Source organism: Microcaecilia unicolor, chromosome 9, assembly GCF_901765095.1.
Source record: "Microcaecilia unicolor chromosome 9, aMicUni1.1, whole genome shotgun sequence".
NCBI lineage: Eukaryota > Metazoa > Chordata > Amphibia > Gymnophiona > Siphonopidae > Microcaecilia > Microcaecilia unicolor.
The window spans coordinates 169542824-169569341 of NC_044039.1; the positions used below are offsets into that span (position 1 = coordinate 169542824).

General features: G+C 43.0%; 1 protein-coding gene across 2 annotated transcripts in view; it reads left to right on the top strand.

Annotated features, from left to right (window-relative positions):
• Positions 1-26275, top strand: part of LOC115477765 (galectin-3-like) — a 45650-nt gene extending 19375 nt beyond the window's left edge. For both annotated transcript variants that reach the window (XM_030214840.1, XM_030214837.1), the window contains 3 exons: positions 6218-6306; positions 20727-20892; positions 25912-26275. In XM_030214840.1, coding sequence (XP_030070700.1) covers positions 6218-6306; positions 20727-20892; positions 25912-26067 — 411 coding nt within the window. In that variant the 3' untranslated portion in view covers positions 26068-26275. The remainder of the gene's footprint in view (positions 1-6217; positions 6307-20726; positions 20893-25911) is intronic.
• Positions 26276-26518: the final 243 nt, after the last annotated feature.

Consider the following 26518-nt stretch of genomic DNA (forward strand, 5'->3'; position numbering starts at 1 on the left):
AATCTCTCCATTGAACCTTCCTCCTCCCTTACCTGTATTTGTTCCACCACTCGCCAACACAAGTCTCTGACAGTGTGATGAAATGACAGCTAATGGTGTATTAAAGGCGCTTGCTCACTTTGGGTCACTATCCAGCTTATTTTCGAAGGAGAAGGGCGTCCATCTTGTGACACAAATCAGGAGATGGGCGCCCTTCTCGCAAGGCCACCCAAATTGGCATAATGGGAAGCCGATTTTTTGACACTCTCGACGGCTTTCCGTCGCGGGGACGACCAAAGTTCACGGGGGCGTGTCGGCAGGGTAGCAAAGGCAGGACTGGGGCGTGATTAGGAGATGGGCGTCCTCGGCTGATAATGGAAAAAAGAAGGGCGGCCCTGATGAGCACTTGGCCGACTTTACTTGGTCCATTTTTTTTCATAACCAAGCCGTGAAAAGGTGCCCGAACTGAGCAGATGACCACCGGAGGGAATCGGGGATGACCTCCCCTTACTCCCCCAGTGGTCACTAACCCCCTCCCACCATAAAAAACAGGTTAAAAATACTTTTTTTGCCAGCCTCAAATGCCATACTCGGGTCCATCGCAGCACTATACAGGTCCGTGGAGCAGTTTTTAATTGGTACTGCAGTGCACTTCAGGCAGACTGACCCAGGCCCATCCCCCCTACCTGTTACACTTGTGGTGGTAAATGGGATCCCTCCAAAACCCACCCAAAACCCACTATACCCACATCTAGGTGCCCCTGTTACCCTTTAAGGGCTATGGTAGTGTTGTACAGTTGTGGGGAGTGGGTTTTGGGGGGCTCAGCACACAAGGTAAGGGAGCTATGCACCTGGGAGCAATTTGTGAAGTCTACTGCAGTGCCCCCTAGGGTGCCCAGTTGGTGTCCTGGCATGTGAGAGGGACCAGTGCACTACAAATGATGGCTCCTCCCATGACCAAATGGCTTGGATTTGGCCAGTTTTGAGATGGGCGCCCTTAGTTTCCATTATATGCGAAAACCGAGGTCGGCCATCTCTAAGGGCGGCCATCTCTAAGGTCGACCCAAATGAGATTTGGCCGTCCCCGACCATATTATCGAAACAAAAGATGGCCGCCCATCTTGTTTCGATAATACGGTCGGGGATGTCTCTTTACGGGGCTGTCCTTAGAGATGGGCGCCCTTATAGATGGGCGCCCCCGTTTGATTATGCCCCTCCACGTGGGACATGCTCAGTGAGGCGTATCTTGATCAGATTTTTTTGTATCATTTTGTACACAGTGTGGTTTAAAGGCAAAGTCTTGTGAACAGAAAATGTAAGGCAGGTGCGCTCTGGAGGTGCACAAAGGAATGTGACAAGCTCCTTTAGTGCACTCTGACTCATGCCACAGAAAAGAAAAATAAACTTTAAAGTTACTGCATCTGATGTCACCTTCTAAATGTGTTCAGAGTGAGGTAAGGGCAGCAGCAAAGCACAGATTGGTGGAGATATTTATTTATTTTTATTTGTTGCATTTGTATCCCACATTTTCCCACCTCTTTGCAGGCTCAATGTGGCTTACAATACATCATGAATAGTGGAAACATATAAGAAAATATACATTTAGCATTACAGAAGGATCATGGGTTATATGATAATGGTAAAACATATTAGTAGTTTAACAAGCAAATATTATAAGGCAGTTCTGGATATTTGTATAGGAGTTCACATTTGTTGATCTTTGTGGTATGCCCTGTCAAAGAGATGGGTCTTCAGTAGGTTGCGGAAGTTGGTTAGTTCATAGAGCATTTTTAAATTGCGCGGCAGCGCGTTCCAGAATTGTGTGCTCAGGTAGGAAAAGGTTGACGCATGCATTAGTTTGTATTTTAGACCTTTACAATTGGGGAAGTGAAGATTGAGGAATGTACGGGATGGTTTTTAGCATTCCTGGGTGGTAATTCTATCAGGTCTGACATGTAGGCTGGGGCATCTCCATGAATGATTTTGTGAACTAGGGTGCATATTTTGAACGTGATGCATTCTTTGAGTGGGAGCAGTGTAGCTTTTCTCGTAGGGGTTTAGCACTTTCATATTTTGATTTGCCGAATATGAGTCTAGCTGCAGTATTCTGAGCTGTCTGAAGTTTCTTGATTATTTGCTCTTTGCAGCCAGCGTAAAGTGTGTTGCAGTAATCTAGATGGCTGAGTACCATTGATTGGTAACTCCAAGAATTTTTAGGGTGTCCGAGATTGGAAGATTCAATTTTGGTGTGTTAATTGTGGTGAATTTATTCATGTTATGTTGAGAGGTGAGTATTAGGCATTGGGTTTTTTCTGCATTGAGTTTCAGCTGAAATGCGTCCGCCCATGTATGCATGATGTGTAGGCTTTGGGTGATGTCATTGGAAATTTCCTTTAGATCTTGTTTAAATGGGATGTAGATCGTTACATCATCTGCGTATATGTATGGGTTAAGGTTTTGGTTTGATAGTAGTTTCGCCAAGGGTATCATCATTAAGTTGAATAAGGTCGGTGAGAGGGGTGATCCCTGTGGGACTCCGCATTCAGGTATCCATGTAGCTGATGTAGTCGAGTTAGATGTCACTTGGTATGATCGTGTGGTTAGGAATCCCTTGAACCAGTTGAGAACATTGCCTCCAATTCCGAAGTACTCGAGGATATGTAGTAGTATTCCATGATCATGTCAAAGGCGCTAGACATATCAAATTGTAGAAGTAGTATGTTTTTGCCCATTGCAATCGTTTGTTTGAATTTATTCATGAGAGTAACTAGTACCGTTTCTGTGCTGTGGTTAGACCGGAATCCTGACTGGGAGTCGTGCAGTATTGAGAATTTGTTTAAATAGTTTACGAGTTGTTTGGTTACCATCCCTTCCGTTAATTTGGTTATTAAGGGAATGGATGCTACTGGCCTGTAATTGGTTAGTTCACTAGCGTTCTTCTTTGCGTCTTTGGCTATGAGTGTGAGTAGAATGTTTCCTTTCTCCTTTGGGAAGAGTCCACTTTGTAACATATAGGTCACATGATTCGTGAGGTCTATTATAAATTGTTGAGGGGCAGATGTCATAAGGTTGTTTGGGCATATGTCTAATTTGCAATGAGATTTTGCGAATCTTTTGAGCATTTGGGAGATAAGATCCTCCAATAATATCTCGAAGTTGGTCCAGGTTCTGTCTGCTGGGTATACACCAGGGTCTGGATCTAGACAGTCAAGGAATGTGGCGTACTCGGTAGTACTGACTGGTATTTTAAGTCGTAATTGTATGATTTTCTCATTGAAGTATCTCGCGAGTTTGTCTGCTCCTGGTGTATCTTTGCTGTTGGTTGTGATTGGTGTGATATCTAGTAGTTTATTCACCAGTTGGTAGAGTTTATGTGTGTCTTTGTAGTTTGGTCCAATTTCAGTTTTATAAAATAATCTTTTAGTTTGTCTTATGGTATATTTGTATTTTCTTTGGAGTTGTTTCCAGGCGTTAAGTGTGGGGTCGTCTTTCTTTTTATTCCACGCACGTTCTAACCTTCTAACTTGTGTTTTAAGTTTTTTCAGTTCTTCATTGAACCATGGTGTTCAGTTCTTCCTATGTGAGGCTCTGGTTTGAGTTGGGGCAATGTTGTCTAATATTGTTCTGCATCTATCGTCCCATTCTAGGAGGAATTGGTTAGTGTCTGTCTTTATTGTCCATCCGTTGTGGTAGATCTGTTACCAGAATATTTCCGGGTCTATTTTTCCTCTCGTGGTGTAGGTTTTTCGTTCTTGTTTTTTAATTGTGTCTTTCGTTCGCCATTGGAGGGAGATGTATGCTTTATAGTGGTCTGACCACGGTGCGGGTATCCATCTTGTATCTGTTAGTATAAGGTTTGGGTCTGGATCGAATTTGTGTGTGATAATGTCTAATGTGTGTCCTTTAGTGTGAGTTGCTGTGAGACACAAACATACAAATTAACAAACAGCACATACAGTATGGTAATGAAGGAGATTTAGGTGATGTTTCCATACTCTAGGCAACATACAAACACAGTGCTTGCATTTGCTCTGGTTATGTTCAGCACACAAGCAAATTAAACACTTGGAGTGAGTGTCAAAGTGGATTTTTCTGCCACATTTTGGGCAGGCCAGAATCCAAATTTTGGAGCTATATCAACCTAAAAAACAAACAAACAAAGGAAAATAATAAAGAATACAATGGATAATAACCTTGGACAAAGTTTTAAATTAAAGACAAAATATAGAGCTTTGTTTAGAATCTGTTTGGCTGAGCAGAAAAAACAAAACTGAGGAGCTAATCCACTGTTCACGGGAAAGTTCACAAATACTCAGAAGTTTATACTAGGTTCTAAGCTCTAGAACAGCAATTTCATCCCAGTGACCTATGATGTATGCTGTTATGCAATCTTGCTTGATAACAGAAAATATGTCATATCACAACATACCATAACTTCAAATTCATCACATATAATAACTACAGTCAGCTCAATAAATCTATAAATAGCATTAGGCAAAAGCTTCCTATAAAAAATGCCTTTACTTTCCTTCTAAAGACAGTAAAAATCCCTTACCATCTAAAGTTCAGGAGGCAAAGCATTCTAAATTACAGACCCTGAAAAAGATAAATTCTTAATGGGCTGGAGCCTCACATTCCCCTCCCCAACTCCCAAAGTTTGAAATCTAGCAGATTCTCAAAGGCTGCAGTTAAGGCTTATATAAAATGTTATAACTGGAATTCTGGAAAGCCTATGGGGCAATTTGAGTAGCCTTCCTAGAGGCAAGGTACCTCAGTGAAAACAACCAATGAAGCTTACACCTCTTATATCTGTATGACACAGATGTAGACAATAAAGTTAGAGCTGCAACCAGGCATATCATTATATGTGAGAAGGAGGCCTGAAATCATGTCGCTGCTTGATACTTCATCCCTTCATTTGTTGGTTCTCTCTTTAGTGATTTCTAGAATCGATTATTGTAATTCTCTTCTTAGTGGTCTACCCAAACATCAACTACAGAGGTTACAGATCGTTCAAAATTCTTTGGTATAATTAATACATGCTGCAAAAATATACAATAGAGTTACTCCGTTTCATCTGATAGAGCATTGGCTCCCTACTTCTTTCCATATAACCTTCAAGATTCTGTTCTAGGCCCACCAGATTATGCACACTGGCTTACTCTCTTTTCTTCTAAGTCACTCCCTATAGTCTCTTACGCAGTCTCTATTAAACCTATCAACATCTACTTGCTGTTCCCACCTTTCTTCAAATCCGATCTCACTTTACCAGATCTGCATTCAGTATCATTTGCCCCAAACCTATGGGACTCCATTCCTCTTGCTCTTAGATCGGAACCTTCACTGAAGAAGTTCAAGGCTATACTCAAAACATTGATTTTTTTCCCAGGCCTTTTCCCATAGTTCAGATTAATTTTTTTATTTTTTTGGCTGGATCATCATTAATGTTGCTTCGTTGCAACAGCTTCACTGGTGTTGTATTCTTTCTCATTCCCTCTCCTCCTAATGTCTTATATATACTTAGGACTAGATTCTATATATGGTACCTAAAAAAAAAATCAGCGCTGAAAAACCACATACTTAGTGCTATAAAACCTTGATTAAAGTTAGGCACAGTTTATAGAATATGCATAGTGGCCGTTCCCATTACTAAAATTTATTTACGGCTACTTACACCAATTAAAACCTAGTGTAAATACCAATACCTAATTTAGGCACAGATCAAGCATATTCTAAAACACTTGGCCACATCCCCTTTTGATAGCCACATGGTAGAATTTACGTGCAACACTTTATAGCAAGTTATGCATATAAAGTCTAATTAGTGCTAATTAGTAATGATTGCTTGTTAGTGTCCACTTATTAGTCCCAATTAACTTGTTAATCAATTAAGTTACATACACAATATGGCCGCATGGCCAAAATCGCACATGTAACTTTATTCGCCATCTATAGAATACAGGGGTTAATTACTTTTTTTTTCTTTTGTAAATGTTTGTGCATATTTTAAAATTTATTCTAATATGGTTAACCTTTTGTATCTTTTCCGAAGTCTTGGTCCCCCTTTTTAATGACTCTGTAAAGTAAACTGCTTAGATATTTTGTATTAGCAGTATATCGAATAAAGATGAAATGTGAAATCTGGTATAAAGGTAAAACTTTTGCTTAATGGAAAGGTTCTTTATTTTTGTACTTATAAAAAAGTATTGCTAAATAAATATCAATGTTTATTCTACAGCCAATAAGTTTTGTCCATCACCTCAATGGAGTACTTATCCCTCATTCTACAGTAACAATCCTTGGAAAAGTTAAGCCTGATCCAGACAGGTAACATATTCTGTATTATATTTTAAAATGCTTAATAGAGAGGTGTATTTCTGTCTACACATTCAGTTCACTTGGGCACCAACAAATTTAAAGTGAGCACAAATCACTTGTACTTGTGTATATCTTCAAATTGAGTGAGCCTGGCAAAAAGCTCAACCCTCCTCCCAGCCTGGCTCCTGGATCACTGCCCCTGCAGTCTAGCATCTCTGACTTGCCTTTCCCTTCACTTCACTTCCCTCCCCCACCCCTCTGCAGTCCTCCAAACTTTTGTGTGGTTGCCCCAGCAGCAACAGTAGAGACAAACTGCATCTGGTTGGCCCCAGTGACTTTCCCTCTGCTGTTTCCTATCTCCAATGGTTCAACTTCCTGTGCAGAGATGGGTTTGTTACTTTTTAAAAGTACTTAAGTAAAAAGTAAAAGTACTGGCTTCAAAAGAAGTGAAGTAAAAGCATAAAGTCTTACAAAAAAAATACTCAAGTAAAAATAATTAAGTACAGCTCTTAAAACTAATTTTTTACTATAAAGTAAAAAGTATTCTTAACAAGTTGGACCACAGAATCTAGTATGTTTACAGGCAAAGTTCCAGGGGGTCACACAAGGCCCTTCCTAGGAAAAAACAACACCCTGAGCATTGCAGTGGACAGGAGAACATTAATACACCTTTTGGAAAACAAAACAAGGTGGAATAGTCAGTGCTTTTTTTGTGCCGGTATGCGCCGGTACGGCATACCGGCACCTATTTGTGCGGTCTGGCTCACCTGCCCGCTCCCTTCCATTCTTACACCCCTGCTTTGAAATCTTTAATTTACCTGAAGTCGCGGCGAACCGGCAGTAAAAGCAGCAGGCAGGCAGGTTTGCCTCGTCATTGCTTCCCTTCCCTCTCAACGCGTCCCGCTCTCGTGGAAAGGAAATTACATCAGAAGAAGGCGGGACACGCTGAGAAGGAAGGGAAGCGACGAGGAGGCGAGCCTGCCTGCTGCTTTTACTGATGGTTTGCCGCAACTTCGGGTAAATTAAAGATTTCAAAGCAGGGAGCATGGGTACACGAACAGAAAGTCGGAGAGCTGAGGGAGGGTGGGGGGGCTGGGGTTTGAACAAATCGCTGGACATGGAGGGGAGAGGAGAATCGCTGGACATGGATTTGAGGGGAAGGCAGGGAAGAGAAAATTGTTGGACATGGATAGGAGGAGAGGGCAGGGGACAGAGGAGAATCGCTGGACATGGATGGGAGGGGAGGGCAGGGGAGAGAAGAGGCATGCTGGACATGGATGTAGGGGAGGGAAGACAGGAAGGAGATGCATGAGGATGGAAGGGGAGGGCAGGGGAGAGAGGAGAAATGCTGGAAATGAATGGAGAGGAGAGCAGGAGATAGATGAGAATTGCTGGACATGGATAGATGGAGGAGTTGGCGGGGAGAGAGGAGAAATGCTGGACTTGGATGGAGGAGAGGGGAGAGAGAATTATTGCTTTATATGGATACAGGGGACGGAAGAGAGAGGCAACGTGCTGGACATGGATGGACGGAAGAAAAAAGAAGATGCACATGGATGGAGATGAGGGAAAGGGAAGAGGGGAGAAAAACTGCACATGGATGGAGAAAATAGGCAAAAGCTGGATCCACGTTATAGCTCCTCCAGTCAATTCCATGAAGGAGGACCCAGCTTTTACTTATGGATGTAGGGTAAGAAATGAAGAAGAAAGGAGGAAAGTAAAGAAATAAATGGAAAGGAAGCCCTGGAAACGGAGTTAAGAGAACAGAGAGAGCAGCAGAATTTATTTATTTATTTATTTATTTGTTACATTTGTACCCCACATTTTCCCACCTATTTGCAGGCTCAATGTGACTTACATAGTACCGTGAGGCATTAGCCACCTCCGGTGATGAAACAAATAGAAAGTGATGTTATTGTCGAAATAGGTTCATGTGTTACAGACATATTAGGAAATTGTAGAGAAGAAGAGTTATGTGGAAGGGCATAATCGAACGCGAACGCCCATCTCCATGGACGTCTATCTCCGAGAACGGGTACGTGAAGGGGCGGGACAGACCATATTTTCGAAAAAGATGGGCGTCCATCTTTTTTTCGATAATACGGTTTGTGCCGGGCAAATGCATTGGATTTGTGCTGATTTAAGCTGGGCGATATCGTTTTTCAGCGATAATGGAAACCGAAGGCGCCCAGTTCAAAAACAAACAAATTCAAGGCATTTGGTCATGGGAGGGGCCAGGATTTGTGGCGCACTGGTCCCCCTCACATGCCAGGACACCAACCAGGCACCCTAGGGAGCACTTGTAACAATTAAAAAAAAAATTAAAATACCTCCCAAGTCCATAGCTCCCTTCCCTTGGGTGCTGAGCCCCCGAAATCCCCCCCCCCAACACCCACTGCCCACAACTCTACACCATTACCATAGCACTTATGGCTGAAGGGGGGCACCTAGATGTGGGTACAGTGGGTTTTGGGGGCGGTTTGGAGCGCTCCCATTTACCAGCACAAATGTAAAAGGTAGGGTGGGTGGGCCTGGGTACACCTGGCTGAAGTCCACTGCACCCACTAACAACTGCTCCAGGGACCTACAAACTGCTGTGATGGAGCTGGGTATGACATCTGAGGCTGGCATACAGGCTGGAAAAAAAGTTTTTAAAGGTCTTTTCTTTTTGGTGGGAGGGGGTTAGTGACCACTGGGGGAGTCAGGGGAGGTCATCCCCGATTCCCTCCGGTGGTCATCTGGTCATTTAGGGCACTTTTTTGGGCCTTGTTCGTGAAAAAAAAGGGTCCAGAAAAAGTGACCTAAATTCGCGCTAAAAACGCCTTTCTTTTTTCCATTATCGGCCTAGTGCGCCCATCTCTCCTCGGCCGATAAACATGCCCCAGTCCCGCCTTCACCACACCTCCGACACGCCCCCGTCAACTTTATCCATTTCCGCGACAGATTGCAGTTGGAGATGCCCAAAATCGGCTTTCAATTATACCGATTTGGGTGCCCACGGGAGAAAGACGCCCATCTCCCGATTTGGGTCAAAATATGGGCATCTTTCACTTTCGAAAATAAGCTGGATAGTGTTCTTTACGGGCTTTGGATTCGTTGTGGTGCTGGGATCAGGCACTTAAGTTGGGTCAGTAGGGTATGCCTTTTCGTACAGGTTGGTCTTTAGTGATTTCCGGAAGTTAAGGTGATTGTACGTTGCTTTTATAGCTTTCGGTAGTGCATTCCACAGTTGTGTGCTTATATAGGACAAGCTGGATCTGTAAATTGATTTGTACTTGTCCTTTGCAGCTAGGGTAGTGAAGATTTAAGTATGTTTGTGATGGTCCGATTGTGTTTCTGGTTGGCAGGTCTATAAGGTCAGTCATATATCCCGGGGCTTCGCCATAGATAATTTTGTGGACCGGGGTGCAGATTTTGAAAGTAATACGTTCTTTGATTGCGAGCCAATGCAGTTTTTCTCGAAGGGTTTTGGACCTTTCAAATCGCGATTTTCCAAATATAAGCCTGGCTGCTGTGTTTTGAGCGGTTTGTAGTTTCTTTATGAGTTGCTCTTTGCATCCCGCATAAATTCCATTGCAGTAGTCTGCATGCTTAGTACCATTGATTGTATCAGGTTGCGGAATGTTGCCCTCGGGAAGAATGGTTTCACGCTTTTAAGTTTCCACATTGAGTGGAACATTTTCTTGATTATGGAGTTAACTTGGCTCTCAAGTGTAAGGTTCCGGTCGATTATGACACCGAGGATTTTCAGGCTGTCTGAAATAGGGAGGGTGTGATCTGGGGTGACTAAGTTTGTGGGTATGTTCGTATTGTATTGGGATGAGAGGATGAGGCAGTGTGTTTTTTCTGTATTGAGTTTTAGTTGGAATGCATTTGCCCATGAGTTCATGGTATACAAGCCGAGGTTGATTTCATTGGTGATTTCTGTCAGATCATGTTTGAAAGGGATGTATATTGTGACGTCATCTGCATAGATGAATGGGTTGAGGCCCTGGGTGGATAAAGACTTGGCTAATGGGATCATCATCAGGTTGAAAAGAATCTGTGATAATGGTGATCCTTGAGGTACTCCTCAGTCTGCTGTCCATGATGATATATTTGAGTTTGATTTCACTTGGTATGTTCTGGTGGATAGGAAACCCTTTATCCAACTGAGTACATTTCCACTAATCCCAAAGTAGTCTAGGACTCTTAGTAGTATGTTATGGTTTACCATGTTGAATGCACTGGACATGTAGAATTGGAGGAGAAGTATGCTTTTGCCTGTTGTTATTTCCTACTTGAATTTAGCCAGGAGGGTGGTTAGCACTGTTTCGGTGCTATGGCGGGAGCAAAATCCTGATTGTGATTCATGTAGCATTGAGAATTTGTGTATGTAATCGGTAAGTTGTTTTGTTACCATACTTTCCATCAGCTTGACTGGGCGGTAGTTGGTAAGTTTATTTGTGTTTTTCTTGGTAACTTTTGGTATGGGGGTGAGTAGGATGTTGCCATTTTCCTTTAGGAAGAGACCTTGTTGGAGCATGAAGTTTAGGTGGGATGTGAGATCTGTTGTGAATCAATTGGGGGGGCGGATTTTATAAGGTAGTTGGGGCAGGTGTCCAATTTGCATTGAGTGTCGGAGGCTTTGTTAAGCGCATGGGCAATTGTTTCGGAGGTGAGGAGAGCGAATTTTGACCAGGTTCTATCCGCTGGGTATTCTCCTCAGGTTGGGACCAGGCCATTGATAAAGTTTTCAATATTGGTGGTATTCTGAGGAAGATTATTTCGTAGTTTTACAATTTTCTCATTGAAGTAATTGGCAAGTTTGTCTGCCGATGGGATGTCTGAGTTGGTTGTGATGACCGGGGTAGTGTCCAGTAGTTTATCTACGAGTTGGTATAGTTTCTTGGTGTCTTTGTGATCTAGTCCTGTTTTGGTTTTATAGTATGACCTTTTGGTTTGTCTTATTGCGTATTTGTATTTTCTATGTATTTGCTTCCAAGCGTTAAGTGTGAGTTCGTCTTTTATTTTTATCCATGCTCGTTCAAGCTTCCTAGTTTGTGTTTTTTTTCAGTTCATCGTTGAGCCATGGTACTAGATTATGTGTATATGTATATATTTATTTTATTTGTTACATTTGTATCCCACATTTTCCCACCTATTTGCAGGCTCAATGTGGCTTACATGTTACCGGAAAGGTGATTGCCGATTCCAGTAAGAAAACAAATACAAAGTAGTGTCCGGTGAGAAAAACAGAATACAAAGTAATGTTGGGTATTATAGGTTGGAGTGGAACAATCACAGTTATGTCATCATTGAGCGGAAGAGTTATATTATGTCCATTTTGTGCTTTGGGTTCGTTGTGTTGCAGAGTCCAGGCTTTAGGTTTATTGTGTTGCAGAGTCCGGGCAATTAGGTTGGGTCGGTAGGGTAGGCCTTTTTGAACAGGTTGGTTTTTAGTGATTTCCAGAAAAAAGTGGTCATACGTCGTTTTCACAGTGTTTGGTAGTGCGTTCCACAACTGTGTGCTTTAGTATGAAAAGCTGGATGCATAGGTAGATTTGTATTTACGTCCTTTGCAGCTTGGGTAGTTGAGATTTAGGTATGTTCGTGTGGAGTTGGATGTGTTTCTGGTTGGTAAGTCTATGAGGTCTGTCATGTATCCTGGGGCTTCACCATATATTATTTTATGCACTAAGGTGCAGACTTTGAAAGCAATATGTTCTTTTATAGGGAGCCAGTGTAGTTTCTCCCGGAGGGGTTTTGCGCTTTCGAATCACGTTTTTCCGAATAGAAGTCTGGCTGCCGTGTTTTGAGCGGTCTGAAGTTTCTTTATGGTTTGTTCAGTGCATCTCGCATAGATTCCATTGCAGTAGTCTGCATGGCTTAATACCATTGATTGTATATTGTAACCAGGTACCTCTCTTGTGCAGCCAAGGATAGAACAATCTCCTCCAACCACAGGCTCCCGGTACAATGAAGAAATAGATGTCCACCAGTAACTTCAATCTTAAGAACTTTTATTCCATGCAAGTTTCTAGTACACAGTTCCAACAGCAGCATAGCACATACCAGGATTCAATACAGGCTTACAGGCTCCAGTCTGGGCTCTTTATCCAGTGCACAATAAACAGTAATTCAATTCCCAAGACAAACAGTTCTTTCAGTTCATCATCACAGTTCAGTCACCAAGCAGCATTTTCTACCTTCTATCCTCTTTACCTTCAGGAGAGTTCAATATTTTAGGGACTCCTTCTACCCAAGGGTTTTCCCCTGCATCAGCTTCACAGTGAATTCAATACTTTTGGGACTTCCTCTCACACAAGGAATCTCAGCCTGCTTCAGTACTTTAGGGACCTCCCTGCCCAAGGATTTTCAGCCTGCAACTGCTTCTCTCCTTCAGCTTCTGACTCCTGAACTGAACTCAACTCCTGGGACTCCTTCCCACCTGCCTAACCAATCCCTGGCTTCAGCTACCACCACCAATCATTCTCCTTCCATTAGCTTCCCCACACCCATACCAGCTGAGTTGAGCATTAAACTAATGAGACCAATGATGAGCTCCTGCACACAAGGTTTCCTAACTCACTTTCCGCCTAGTGGCAGCCACTCTACACAACCTGCCAGCTTACACCCATGTCTTCCCTGATTGCAGCTAGGAGTCCAGTCCGGGTTCTTCATCTCACCCTCTGGCTCCTTGCCTGCAATGCCTTCTGGGACTTGTATTTCAGACTGAAACTGCCTTAATCCAACTATCCTGGAGGTGACTTTATCACAATATAAGATTGATTGTGTGTGTGTGTGTATATATATATATATATATATATATATATATAGATAGATAGATAGATATATAGATATATATAGATATATGTAGATATATAGATATATCTATATATATACACACCTACACACACACACACAGAGGTCTGGAATATGTTTGTGTTTTGCAGGGTTTGGGTACTGGAACACAAGGCTGATCACTATGGGCTGATTATTACCCTCTTTGTTTTGATTTAAGCATTAGGGGTATGCACAAAGAAAATTTTGCATTAGGAGTATGCACAAAGAAAAATTTGATTTGTACTCATTTGAAACAGAATTTTTCACATTAATTTTTTTTTGTTACATTTGTACCCCGCACTTTCCCACTCATGGCAGGTAATGGAGGGTTAAGTGACTTGCCCAGAGTCACAAGGAGCTGCCTGTGCCAGGAATTGAACTCAGTTCCTCAGGATCAAAGTCCACCACCCTAACCACTAGGCCACTCCTCCAATCCCAATTTCACCAACTAGTTCTTTGTACACACACTGTATATGAGCTAAAATTTTTTACCTCAGTAAGGGAACTCCATCCTTATCCTCCTCGACCTATCCGCCGCTTTTGACACTGTCAATCACAACTTACTTCTCACCACACTGTCCTCACTTGGGTTCCAGGGCTCTGTCCTCTCCTGGTTCTCCTCTTATCTCTCCCACCATACCTTCAGAGTACATTCTCAGGGTTCTTCCTCCACCCCCGTCCCACTCTCTGTTGGAGTTCCTCGGGGATCTGTCCTTGGACCCCTTCTTTTCTCAATCTACACCTCCTCCCTGGGTTCCCTAATCTCTTCCCATGGGTTCCAATATCATCTTTATGCTGATGACACCCAGCTTTATCTCTCCACACCAGACATCACTGCAGAAACCCAGGCTAACGTATCGGCCTGCTTAGCCGACATTGCGACCTGGATGTCCAACCGCCACTTGAAACTGAACATGGCCAAGACCGCTTATTGTCTTCCCTCCCAAACCCACTTCTCCTCTCCCTCCACTCTCTATCTCTGTTGATAACACCCTCATCGTCCCCGTTTCATCTGCCCGCAATCTCGGGGTCATCTTTGACTCCTCCCTCTCCTTCTCTGCGCATATCCAGCAGATAGCCAAGACCTGTCGCTTCTTCCTCTATAACATCAGCAAAATTTGCCCCTTCCTGTCTGAGCACACCACCCGAACTCTCATCCACTCTCTCATTACCTCTCGCCTTGACTACTACAACCTACTCCTCACTGGCCTCCCAATTTGCCATCTATTCCCCCCCCCCTTCAGTCTGTTCAAAACTCTGCTGCACGTCTTATCTTCCGCCTGAACCGGTACACTCATATCACCCCTCTCCTCAAGTCACTTCACTGGCTTCCGATCAGGTACCGCATACAGTTTAAGCTTCTCCTTTTAACCTACAAATGCACTCGATCTACAGCCCCTCCCTACCTCTCTATCCTCATCTCCCCTTACATTCCTACCCGTAACCTCCGTTCTCAAGACAAATCCCTCCTGTCAGTACCCTTCTCCACCACCGCCAACTCCAGGCTCCGCCCTTTCTGCCTCGCCTCACCCCATGCCTGGAATAAACTCCCTGAGCCCATACGCCAGGCCCCCTCCCTGCCCATCTTCAAAGCCTTGCTCAAAGCCCACCTCTTCAATGTTGCCTTCGGCACCTAACCATCATACCTCTGTTCAGGAAATCTGGACTGCCCCTACTTGACATTTCGCCCATTAGATTGTAAGCTCCTTGGAGCAGGGACTGTCCTTTTTGTTAATCTGTACAGCGCTGCGTAACCCTAGTAGCGCTCTAGAAATGTTAAGTAGTAGTAGTAAGGGGGTCTTTTACTAAAGCTTAGCTCGAGTTATCTGCAGCAGGGCCCATTTTATTCCTATGGGCCTGATGCAGATAACTCAAGCTAAGCTTTAGTAAAAGACCCCCTAACATAGCTAGGATTGAATGGGTCCCAGGCAGAAAAATTAAGTCCTTTTACAAAGCCGCAGTAAAAAGTGGCCTGCAGTAGTGTAGGCGCATCTTTTTGGTGTGCGCTGGGCCACATTTTACTATGGAAGGGGGAAAAGGTCATTTTGAATGGGCTGGGAAATGGGTGTGTGCAAAAATTTAAAACTAGTGTGTGCCTATTTACAACCTGAGCCCTTACCACCAGCAATTGACCTACCAGTAAGGGCTCATGCACTACCTGTGCAGTAACCATACAGAGCTCGCCGTGGCCACACTTCTGATTACCACCAGGAACACCCCCTGTGGTAGAAAATAGAAACATATTTTCTACCGGGGGATTCAGCATGTGCCAAACTCAGAATTACCACCGGGTGGTAGTGCTGCTTTGGCACACGCTTACCCGCACATTAGCCCTCCAGGGGCTTTGTAAATGGGCCCCTAAGATAGCCCTCTTGGTCCTCACTACTTTGGGAAAGATGGTGTTGTAGGAAAAGGGGAAGAAAGTCTTAAAGGGTGAGAGAGGGGATGGGGATGGCTCTTCCTTCAAGTTTACCAGTGTTAGCCAGCAACCCTGCTCACTTCTGCATCTATCTGACAAGGTTACAGATCTACTTCCATCAACTATCCCAGTACACTTGGGCATCATCCATTTAATGTATTTATAAATGACCTAGAGATGGGAATAACTAGTGAGGTAATTAAATTCGCCGATGACACAAAATTATTCAGGGTCGTCAAGTCGCAGGAGGAATGTGAACGATTACAGGAGGACCTTGCGAGACTGGGAGATTGGGCGTGCAAGTGGCAGATGAAGTTCAATGTTGACAAGTGCAAAGTGATGCATGTGGGTAAGAGGAACCCGAATTATAGCTACGTCTTGCAAGGTTCCGCGTTAGGAGTTACGGATCAAGAAAGGGATCTGGGTGTCGTCGTCGATGATACGCTGAAACCTTCTGCTCAGTGTGCTGCTGCGGCTAGGAAAGCGAATAGAATGTTGGGTGTTATTAGGAAGGGTATGGAGTCCAGGTGTGCGGATGTTATAATGCCGTTGTATCGCTCCATGGTGCGACCGCACCTGGAGTATTGTGTTCAGTACTGGTCTCCGTATCTCAAAAAAGATATAGTAGAATTGGAAAAGGTACAGCGAAGGGCGACGAAAATGATAGTGGGGATGGGACGACTTTCCTATGAAGAGAGGCTGAGAAGGCTAGGGCTTTTTAGCTTGGAGAAGAGACGGCTGAGGGGAGATATGATAGAAGTGTATAAAATAATGAGTGGAATGGATCGGGTGGATGTGAAGCGACTGTTCACGCTATCCAAAAATACTAGGACTAGAGGGCATGAGTTGAAGCTACAGTGTGGTAAATTTAAAACGAATCGGAGAAAATTTTTCTTCACCCAACGTGTAATTAGACTCTGGAATTCGTTGCCGGAGAACGTGGTACGGGCGGTTAGCTTGACGGAGTTTAAAAAGGGGTTAGATAGATTCCTAAAGGACAAGTCCATAGACCGCTATTAAATGGACTTGGAAAAATTCCGCATTTTTAGGTATAACTTGTCTGGAATGTTTTTACGTTTGGGGAGCGTGCCAGGTGCCCTTGACCTGGATTGGCCACTGTCGGTGACAGGATGCTGGGCTAGATAGACCTTTGGTCTTTCCCAGTATGGCACTACTTATGTACTTATCTTTTGTTACATTTGTACCCCGCACTTTCCCACTCGTGGCAGGCTCAATGCAGCTTACATGGGGCAATGGAGGGTTAAGTGACTTGCCCAGAGTCACAAGGAGCTTCACAAGGAGCTGCCTGTGCCTGAAGTGGGAATCGAACTCAGTTCCTCAGGACCAAAGTCCACCACCCTAACCACTAGGCCACTCCTCCACTCAGATCCAAGAGACCATACTGATCAATTTTATCCAAGTCATGCTGCTATGGGGCTTATTATCCTCTGCCCCATTTGATGCCCTCTCATAACCCTGATGTTTACTTAACTTTGCTGTTTCTTCTAATATTCTCATTCTATTTATTACATGTGATCTTTATAATTGTCAATTTTTCTTACCATACAGAGTAAGTTTATAACACGAATACATAGGGAGACAAGGCACATATGTGCATATACTAATATTATACAAGAGGGCTTAAATACTCCAATAACCCACAGGAGTTCTGTGTAGTTTAAAAAAATAAAAACAATAAAACAGTTTCCAGGAAATTACAGATAAAACATAATTCAAAGCTCAGACCTAGAGAATGACATGGGGACGGGGACCCGCAGTAACCGTGGGAATGGAGACACGGAAAAGACCTTGCAGGGACATGGCAGGGATGGGGATAGAGCCCACAGGGACGGGGACAGATCCCACGGGGATGGGGCGGGGATGGGGACAGAGCCCACAGGGACAGGGACAAACTTTGTCCCCCGTATCATTTTCGTCTTTGAAGCCTGTTAATGAACTGAACTGTTATTTATGTTTAAGTGAAACAGACAATGATATTTTGATTTTTTGGAAAAACAAGCAAACATGTTGGCTACAACTAGTAAAATTTTCATGAGGGATCCTGTACATCCTACTACCAGTACATCTTGTCTATTGCAGGAAGGACTGTGAAAGGCAGGAGAGCTAGACTGAATCCTGAGATTGTTGATGACTTCTTATTCATCCACAGATTTTAAAAGTCATAACAGTGCTTCATAGGGCATATTTCTCCCCTCTAGAGCATACAGAACGGGTTGTATTTTGTACCCCTGGACATTTTAGCAGGGTGGACTAGGATTCCTTGGGGTAGTAGAAATTAGCTATTGTTGGGGTTGAAAGAGTAGAGGGTGGTGGTGAGGAAGGTTATTAAAGCTGCTCGTTGTTGTTTTTATTTTCTATTTGTAATTTATCATAACGGTTGCACAGCATATTGTTCCTTTTTATACTTTAATAAAAGATCTATATATATAAAACTTACCCTCAACGTTCTATTTGCACTGACATCACTGAAGCCAGGTTCGTAAGTTCGAAGCTCTGAAGCCACAGAAAATCAGTCTCTGGGCCCCGCCCTCGTGTCAAACGTTATGACGTTGAGGGCGGAGCACATTCAAGGAGCCAACTGCAAATCCCTAGCACTTCTACGGAAGAAAGCACTCACGTCTCTCGCGATGATTACGCTTACCTTTAAGGCAACCTTAAGGACGTGGTGATGTGTGGAGGTGGCCTCTCGATTGGTGGAACTGAAACCGCCTGGAAGCAACAATATCCCGCCACTAATTAAGATGAAAACTCGGATTCGAAAGGGTGTGGGGTTGGGTTTCGGATAAAACTCAGACCCCGAAGAACCAAACCGCATGACCTTAAATAGCAAGACCTCTCTGTTTGTTCTGCCCTCATCCAGAGATCGAATGTATAAGTCATGACATTTCATACAGAATTGGCTAATTACTCTGATCAAAGGATTAAAACTGTGGTTTATCGGGGTACATCAGAAAACTTACATTTGAAAAGCAGGTAATTTGATCCCAGAAACCAAATCGACGTATGAGCAAGCAAACCTAGGAGCTGCTGCAAACGCTCTTTTAAGTAGATAGACAGTACCAAAAAATGGGGGGTACAGAGAGGGGAATCACTCGGTGCCTGGAGGAGGGGGGGGCCGGGGACAGAGCTTCCCCTCTCTCCCTGGCCACCCCCCCCCCCTCCAGGCACCGAGCGATTCCCTGGGTGGCTGGAAGGGGACCAGGGGACACAGGAGACTCGCTGGCTGGCGGGAGGGGGGAAGGGGAGAGAAGAGCATCGCTGGGGTGGATACAGGGAGGGGGACCCTGGCACATACTCTCATTCTCACACACACACTCGCACCCACTCTCTCTCTGTCACACGCACACACTCGCACATTCACTCTCTCTCACAGTCACTCTCACACACACTCTCTCAAACATACACACTCCGAGGAAAACCTTGCTAGCGCCCGTTTCCTTTAAAACAGAAACGGGCCTTATTTACTAGTTTAAATATAAAATCATAATTGTTTGAGGCTTCTGCAGATGAGGACAGAGCCCATGAGGATGGGGCGGAGATGGGGACAGAACCTGCGAGGATGGAGCAGGGACGGAGACAGGACCTACGGGGATGGGGAGGGGACGGAAACAGAACCTGCGGGGATGAGGCGGAAACAGAACCCATGGGGACAGGGCGGGGACGGGGACAAACTTTGTTCCCATGTCATTCTCTACTCAGGCCTCATAAAACATTCTAAAAAGATGAAATTTCAGGACTTTCTTAAAAGCCTTAAAATTATGCAGACTACATATATGTGCTGGTAAAGCATTCCAGCATTTTGTTGCTTGATAGGAAAAGAAGCCATTAAAAATACTTTGCCCCTGTTTTATAAAGACATGCACCGACCCAGCTTTATAAAAAAAAGGCTGCCTGAATACTGCAAAGCCAATAGAAATTAGTTTCTATACATGTATATTACAAAATACACATAAGTACTGATCCCACCACAGCTTCACCCATTCTCCACCCCCAGAAATGCCTATGCATATATTGCAAAAAAGCAGGTCTATACTTTTATGCACCATTACCCTTATGCAGTTTTTATAAGCATCTACTTGAGTGTATAAAATGGTGTCTTACATGGTTATTAACGGGTTCTTTTTACTAAGGCACGTTATTAGATTTAACATGCACTAAATGCTAAGATGCCCATGGGCATCTTAACAGTTAGCGCACACTAATCGTTAGCATGTGCTAGATCCATTACCAGGCCTTAGTAAAAGGACCCCTAAGTAACTAATAAAATTATTCTCATAGTGGCTGTTTTAGGAATCTCAATTTAGGCTACTAAATCTAGGTGCTCAACCCTAGTCAGTTTTCAAAGTGCCTGATTTGGGTGTTTAACACACACAAGGTTAAATACCTAAAGTCAATATTCAAAAGCACTTATCTGGGTAACAGCACCCGCTATTCAGGTGAGTGTTGAAAAGAATATAAAAGTCGCCATATTGGGTCAGACCAATGGTCCATCTAGGCCAGTGTCCTGCTTCCAACAGTAGCCAATCCAGGTCACAAGTACCTGGCAGAAACCCAAAAAGGAGCAACATTCCATGCTACCAATCTCAGGGTAAGCAGTGGCTTCCCTGTGTCTATCTCAGTTTAAGACTATATAAGCCCCCCTTGCATATATGTGCTATCCAAGATATGCACATATTTATGGAACAGTTCTGATGTGGAAGTTTGGCATATTACAGAACAGTTCTGATATGCATACATATATGCTAGCATTCTAAACAGTCACGTGTGTAACATGTTACAGAATTGTCCCCTATGCAGACAGTGCCAGAATGAAGCATTTGTTGGAGCCAGGGTGCTTCATGAACTAATCCAAATAGTGGCAATATTCAGTTTGCTCTCCAGATAACCTAGATCAGATAGAAGGCTTATCCAGATAAGTTTCACTTTATTTGAATATTCATTGCTGGCTACTATCCAGATTATAGCACTGAATACCTAGACCTTTTTGACTGCCACAGCCAGGATTTTAAGGAAACTGCTGTCTGTGGTGGCTGAGTATTGACCCATTTGAAAACTGACTCTTACTAGGCAGGTCCATACTACAGCTGACCTCAAAGCTATGTTGAAATGCTTAGGCTACCACACATGACACATAAAATCAGTAACTGTCCTCTTTTTATTATAGGTTTGGAATAAATTTCGGGATAGATAACAAGAATACTTGCTTTCATTTTAATGTACGCTTTAAAGAGAGTAAGAGCATCGTCTGTAACAACATGAAAGACAATGTTTATGGAAATGAGGAAATCAAGAGTGACTTTAGTCCATTTTCACCTGGCAAGACATTCAAGGTAAATTATTAAAAAATAAAAAAAATAAAAGTTTAGGGGCCCTTTTACCAATCAGCAGTAAAAGGTGGCCTGCATGGGATTGCTGTGCGCCAAGGCCACTTTTTACTGTCACCGGTAAAAAGGCCTTTTTTTCTACAGGGCCAGTATATGGCTGTATGGTAATTAAAAATTGCTGTGAGGCCATTTACTGCTGGAGCCCTTACCATCTCCTTTTTAGGAGGAGGTGAGGGCTCCGTTGGTAACCCATTGGTAATCGGATATTCTCTAGTGCTGGAAATGGCATGTGGAAATCCCGGAACCTACCACTAGGGTCCTAGGCGAGCCCGGCAGTAGGATCGATTTCCTGCACACAAACCCAGTACTAGCTCTACCACTGGTTGAGAAAAGAGCCCCTTAATAAGCAAACTATCAACTAGGAAAATGGGGAAAATAAATTGTTTTTAAATTAGTGATGCATGAAAGTTACCTCTTCTAGAATATCCCAGTTTCCAAGTACAGTAGACTCCTGGTCTGCATTTGGGGCAGAAAACAAGCAAACGTATTTTTATATGACTATACCTGTGGCAGAGCAGTTGGGTTCACGAAATCTACACTGAATATGCCTGGAGATACATTTCTCACATGAGTAGTGGACCTAGGCCTGTGCTGGAAGAAGGATCCAACTGAAAATAATAGGAAACGGCATAAACAATGGCAAGTCAAATGCAAAGCGCTGATAAGGAAGGAAAAGAAGATTGTGTTGGAAGCAAAAACGCATTTTTTAGGTATATTAAAAGCAATCTATTACATTTCTTTGAAGGGGTGAATAAACGTGGATAAAGGTGAGACAGCTGATATTGTGTATCTGGATTTTCAGAAGGCATTTGACAAAGTACCTCATGAAAGACTCCAGAGGAAATTGGAGAGTCATGGGATAGGAGGTACTGTCCTATTGTGGATTAAAAACTGGTTAAAAGATAGAAAACAGAGAGTAGGGTTAAATGGTAAGTATTCTCAATGGAGAACGGTAGTTAGTGGGGTTCCCCAGGGGTCTGTGCTGGAACCGCTGCTTTTTAACATATTTATAAATGACCTAGAGATGGGAGTAACTAGTGAGGTAATTAAATTTGCTGATGACAGAAAGTTATTCAAAGTCGTTAAATCGCGGAAGGATTGTGAAAAATTACAAGAGGATCTTACGAGACTGGGAGACTGGGCGTCTAAATGGCAGATGATGTTTAATGTGAGCAAGTGCAAAGTGATGCATGTGGGAAAGAGGAACTCGAATTATAGCTACTTCATGCAAGGTTCCACATTAGGAGTCACCGACCAAGAAAAAGATCTAGGTATTGTCGTTGATGATACGTTGAAACCTTCTGCTCAGTGTGCTACTACAGCTAAGCAAACAGAATGTTAGATATTATTAGGAAAGGAATGGAAAACAAAAATGAGGATGTTATAATGCCTTTGTATAGCTCCATGGTGCGACTGCACCTCGAATATTGTGTTCAATTCTGGTCGCCGCGTCTCAAAAAAGATATAGTGGAATTAGAGAAGGTACAGAGAAGGGCGACGAAAATGATAAAGGGGATGGGATGACTTCCCTATAAGGAAAGGCTAAAGTGGCTAGGGCTCTTCAGCTTGGAGAAAAGGCAGCTGAGGGGCGATATGATAGAGGTCTATAAAATAATGAGTGGAGTTGAACGGGTAGACGTGAAGCATCTGTTTACACTTTCCAAAAATACTAGGACTAGGGGGCATGCGATTAAGCTACATAGTAGTAAATTTAAAGCAAATTAGAGAAAATGTTTCTTCACTCAATGTGTAATTAAACTCTGGAATTCGTTGCAGAGTTTTAAAAAGGTTTGGACAGCTTCCTAAAGGAAAAATCCATAGACCATTATTAAATTGGACTTGGGGAAAATCCACTATTTCTGGGATAAGCTGTATAAAATGTTTCGTACTTTTTTGAGATCTTGCCAGGTATTTGTGACCTGGATTGGCCACTGTTGGAAACAGGCTGCTGGGCTTGATGGACCTTTTGGTCTGTCCCAGTATGGTAGTACTTGTGTACTTATGTAAAGGCCTTGCCATAGACAATGAAACACAGGTATATACAGTATCCTTTTCATATTATTTCATCTTGTCAAAGATCCATCGAACATTTGTTATGATGTCTCTTGTTCCTTGTCCTTTCCTGAGCCCTGCTTGAACTTCAGGCAGTTCTTGTTCCAGGTATGCTTGTAGACTCAACTGAATGATGTTGAAAGGAATCTTGCTGGCATGTGGAATCAGTGCAATTGTGCGATAATTTCCACAATGAGTTGGATCTCCTTTCTTCAGTATTGGTATGAACATAGATTTTTTTCCAGTTAGTCAGTCATGATGTTGACCTCAAAATTTCCTGACAGAGTCTTCTAACAACTGCAACTGATTGATAGCGTTCCCATTGAAGTATTACAGCAATGTCCATTGCTTTGATAAACTTTTCAATGCTGCTTCGTTTTCTTTCATCACTAATGGCTCCTGATCCAGGATAAGGTATAGTTTGAAACAGCTGTTGATCGGCTTGATCTTTATGATATAATGACTGAATGCATTCTTTCTACTTTTTTTTTTAATCTTCTTAGCATCTTTTAGCATGGGTCCTTGTGTGTCCTTTAGCATTCCAATTAGAGGGTGACTGAAACAGGTGTTTTTTTTTTGTTTGTTTCAGCCAAAACCGAATCTGTGGCCAAACCAAAGCCAAAACTGAAACTCATCCCACCTCCAAACTGCAGCAACTTCCACTCTCTCCTCCCTCTCTTTAATTCTTGTAGTTTTAGGAAAACCAATTTTGTTCTTCCTGTTTTATTTCCTTGCATACAGTTTTCTAGTACTTCCTTTTTCTCTTCTTATGGTACATTGGAAATTCTGGCTAATTCCACATCTGTCTTTCTCCTCTGGCCTTAGCTTCTCAATATATCTTGTTTGCGTGTTCTGTTCTGATTAACTATGTCCTCTGACTGCTTCCAGCGTTATACACGGAAATTCAATGCTGGGCAATATCAGACTCTGGTATATGGAGCTAGTGAAAAAAATAACTGGCTTCAGCTTGGGTGCTAACCGGGCATTTTCAGCAGTTAAGTGCTGCCAAAAATGCCCAGTCAGCCCTGGACAGGCAATTTAAATGGCCAGGATACTCTCCTGGCTATTTAGTGTCCATTGACTGCATTGTATTGCATTACAGTTCTTGCAAGCTTAATCTTATTTATAAACACACTAGTAAGAAATGCCCGTTTTGTGAAAAAATGAAACGGGCGCTAGCAAGGTAATCCCCCCCCCGCACCATCCTCCCTCCCTCCTGAGTTCCAGACCCCCCTCCGTCCCTCCCTTCTGAGTTCCACAGCCCCCTCTCCCTCCCTCCGTTCCTCACTAACTTGTTTGCGAGTTTGTGGTCAAAGTTCGCAGCTCTCTCCCCACTGCTGCTGTCAGAATCTCTGGAAGTTGGAACTCGTGCGTTGTGCCTTCGCCGCCCCGCCCTCGATGTCATCGCATTTTGATGCGAGGGCGGAGCTACAGTGAATGCAGGGCAAACCGGATATCTCGGGCGCCTCATCTGGCTTGAGGCTTCATTGGAACGTTGGAGGTGCCTTTTATATATATAGATTGTTTCTTCTTTGTCTTTCATTTTTGGCATAGTATAGTACGTGATCATCAGATTTAAAGTGCCCGATACATGTCCATTTCAGTTCATTGACACCCAACAGATCAAGTTGTCTGCATTCCATTTCATTCTTGACCACATCCAGCTTTCCTTGGTTCATGTTTCGTACAGTTCATGTCCTAATATGTAAGACACCTTTTACAGCTTCTGTTTCTCAATTCATGTGCAGCCATATCTGCAGTCAAGTTTCCTGAGGTCTTGGTTTCAACTACTTCACAAATGACAGTTCTGAAGAGTCTTCATCTCTTCCCCAGTAGCCCATTTATGACTTACTTACTACTTATCATTTCTAAAGCGCTACTAGACGTACGCAGTGCTGTACATTTGAACATGAAGAGACAGTCCCTGCTCGACAGAGCTTACAATCTAATTAGGACAGACAAACAGGACAAACAAGAGATAAGGAAATATTAAAGTGAGGATGATAAAATAAGGGTTCTGAACAAGTGAATAAGGGTTAGGAGTTAAAAGCAGCATCAAAAAGGTGGTCTTTTAGCTTAGATTTGAAGACGGCCAGAGAGGGAGCTTGACATACCGGCTCAAGAAGTCTATTCCAGGTATATGGTGCAGCAAGATAAAAGGAACGGAGTCTGGAGTTAGCAGTGGAGGAGAAAGGTGCAGATAAGAGAGATTTACCCAGTGAGCGGAGTTCCCTGGGAGGAATGTAGGGAGAGATGAGAGTGGAGAAGTACTGAGGAGCTGCAGAGTGAATGCACTTATAGGTCAATAGGAGTTTGAACTGTATGCAGAAACAGATAGGAAGCCAGTGAAGTGACTTGAGGAGAGGGCTAATATGAGCATAACGACGCTGGCAGAATATTAGTCGTGCAGCAGAATTTTGAACAGATTGAAGAGGAGAGAGATGGCTAAGTGGGAGACCTGTAAGAAGCAAGTTGCAATAGTCTAAGCGAGAGGTGATAAGAGTGTGGATGAGGGTTCTGGTAGTGTGCTCAGAAAGAAAAGGGTGAATTTTGCTGATATTATAGAGAAAGAAACGACAGGTTTTAGCAGTCTGCTGAATACGTGCAGAGAAGGAGAGGGAGGAGTCGAAGATGACCCCAAGGTTAAGAGCTGATGAGACAGGAAGGATGAGAGTGTTATCCACAGAAATAGAGAATGGGGGAGGAGGAGAGGTTGGTTTAGGGGGAAAGATGAGAAGCTCAGTCTTGATCATGTTTAGTTTCAGATGGCGCTGAGACATCCAGGCAGCAAGGCCATTTCCATAGTGGATCTTAGATTTTCCTAAATATTGACTGCATGTGTATAGCTAAGGTGTCCTATCTGTGAATCATTTACCATTTGTTTCCTGACCTTTTTATTTCAACTTACTACAGATTGACATCGAGTGTATGGAGGATTGTTTCAAGGTCTCTGTGGATGATATGTACCTGTTAACATTCAACGCTCGTATGAAACCCCTGAAAGACATCAACTACATCAACATATGGGGTGACATTGAATTTTCTGGATGTTTAATTACCCAAAAGTAAAATTAAAAGTGCACCAAAAATACTATATTTCTGAAACATTTATCTTGATTTAACATCTAATTTAAGATTAAAATCCTTCAGTTGATTTAATAAAATCTTTGTGACCATATGCTTTTATGAAATAAATTTGCAAGATGTAAAGCTTTAAAAAAAAAAACAAAGTTCAAAACTGTGTTAATAATGGAACTTAAACGGTAATAAAAAGACACTTGGTACACATTTGTTATTTATTTATTTGGATTTACCTCACATCTTTTTCAGTAGTAGCTCAAGGTAAGTTACACTGAAGTACACTACAGTAGGTGATTACTCTGTCCCTACAGAGCTCACAATCTTTTAGGGTCCCTTTTTACAAAAGGTTAGCACACGCTAAATGCTAAGAAGCCCATTTTATACCTTTGGGCTTTTTAGCATTTAGCACGCATTAACCTTTAGTAAAAGGGCTCCTAAA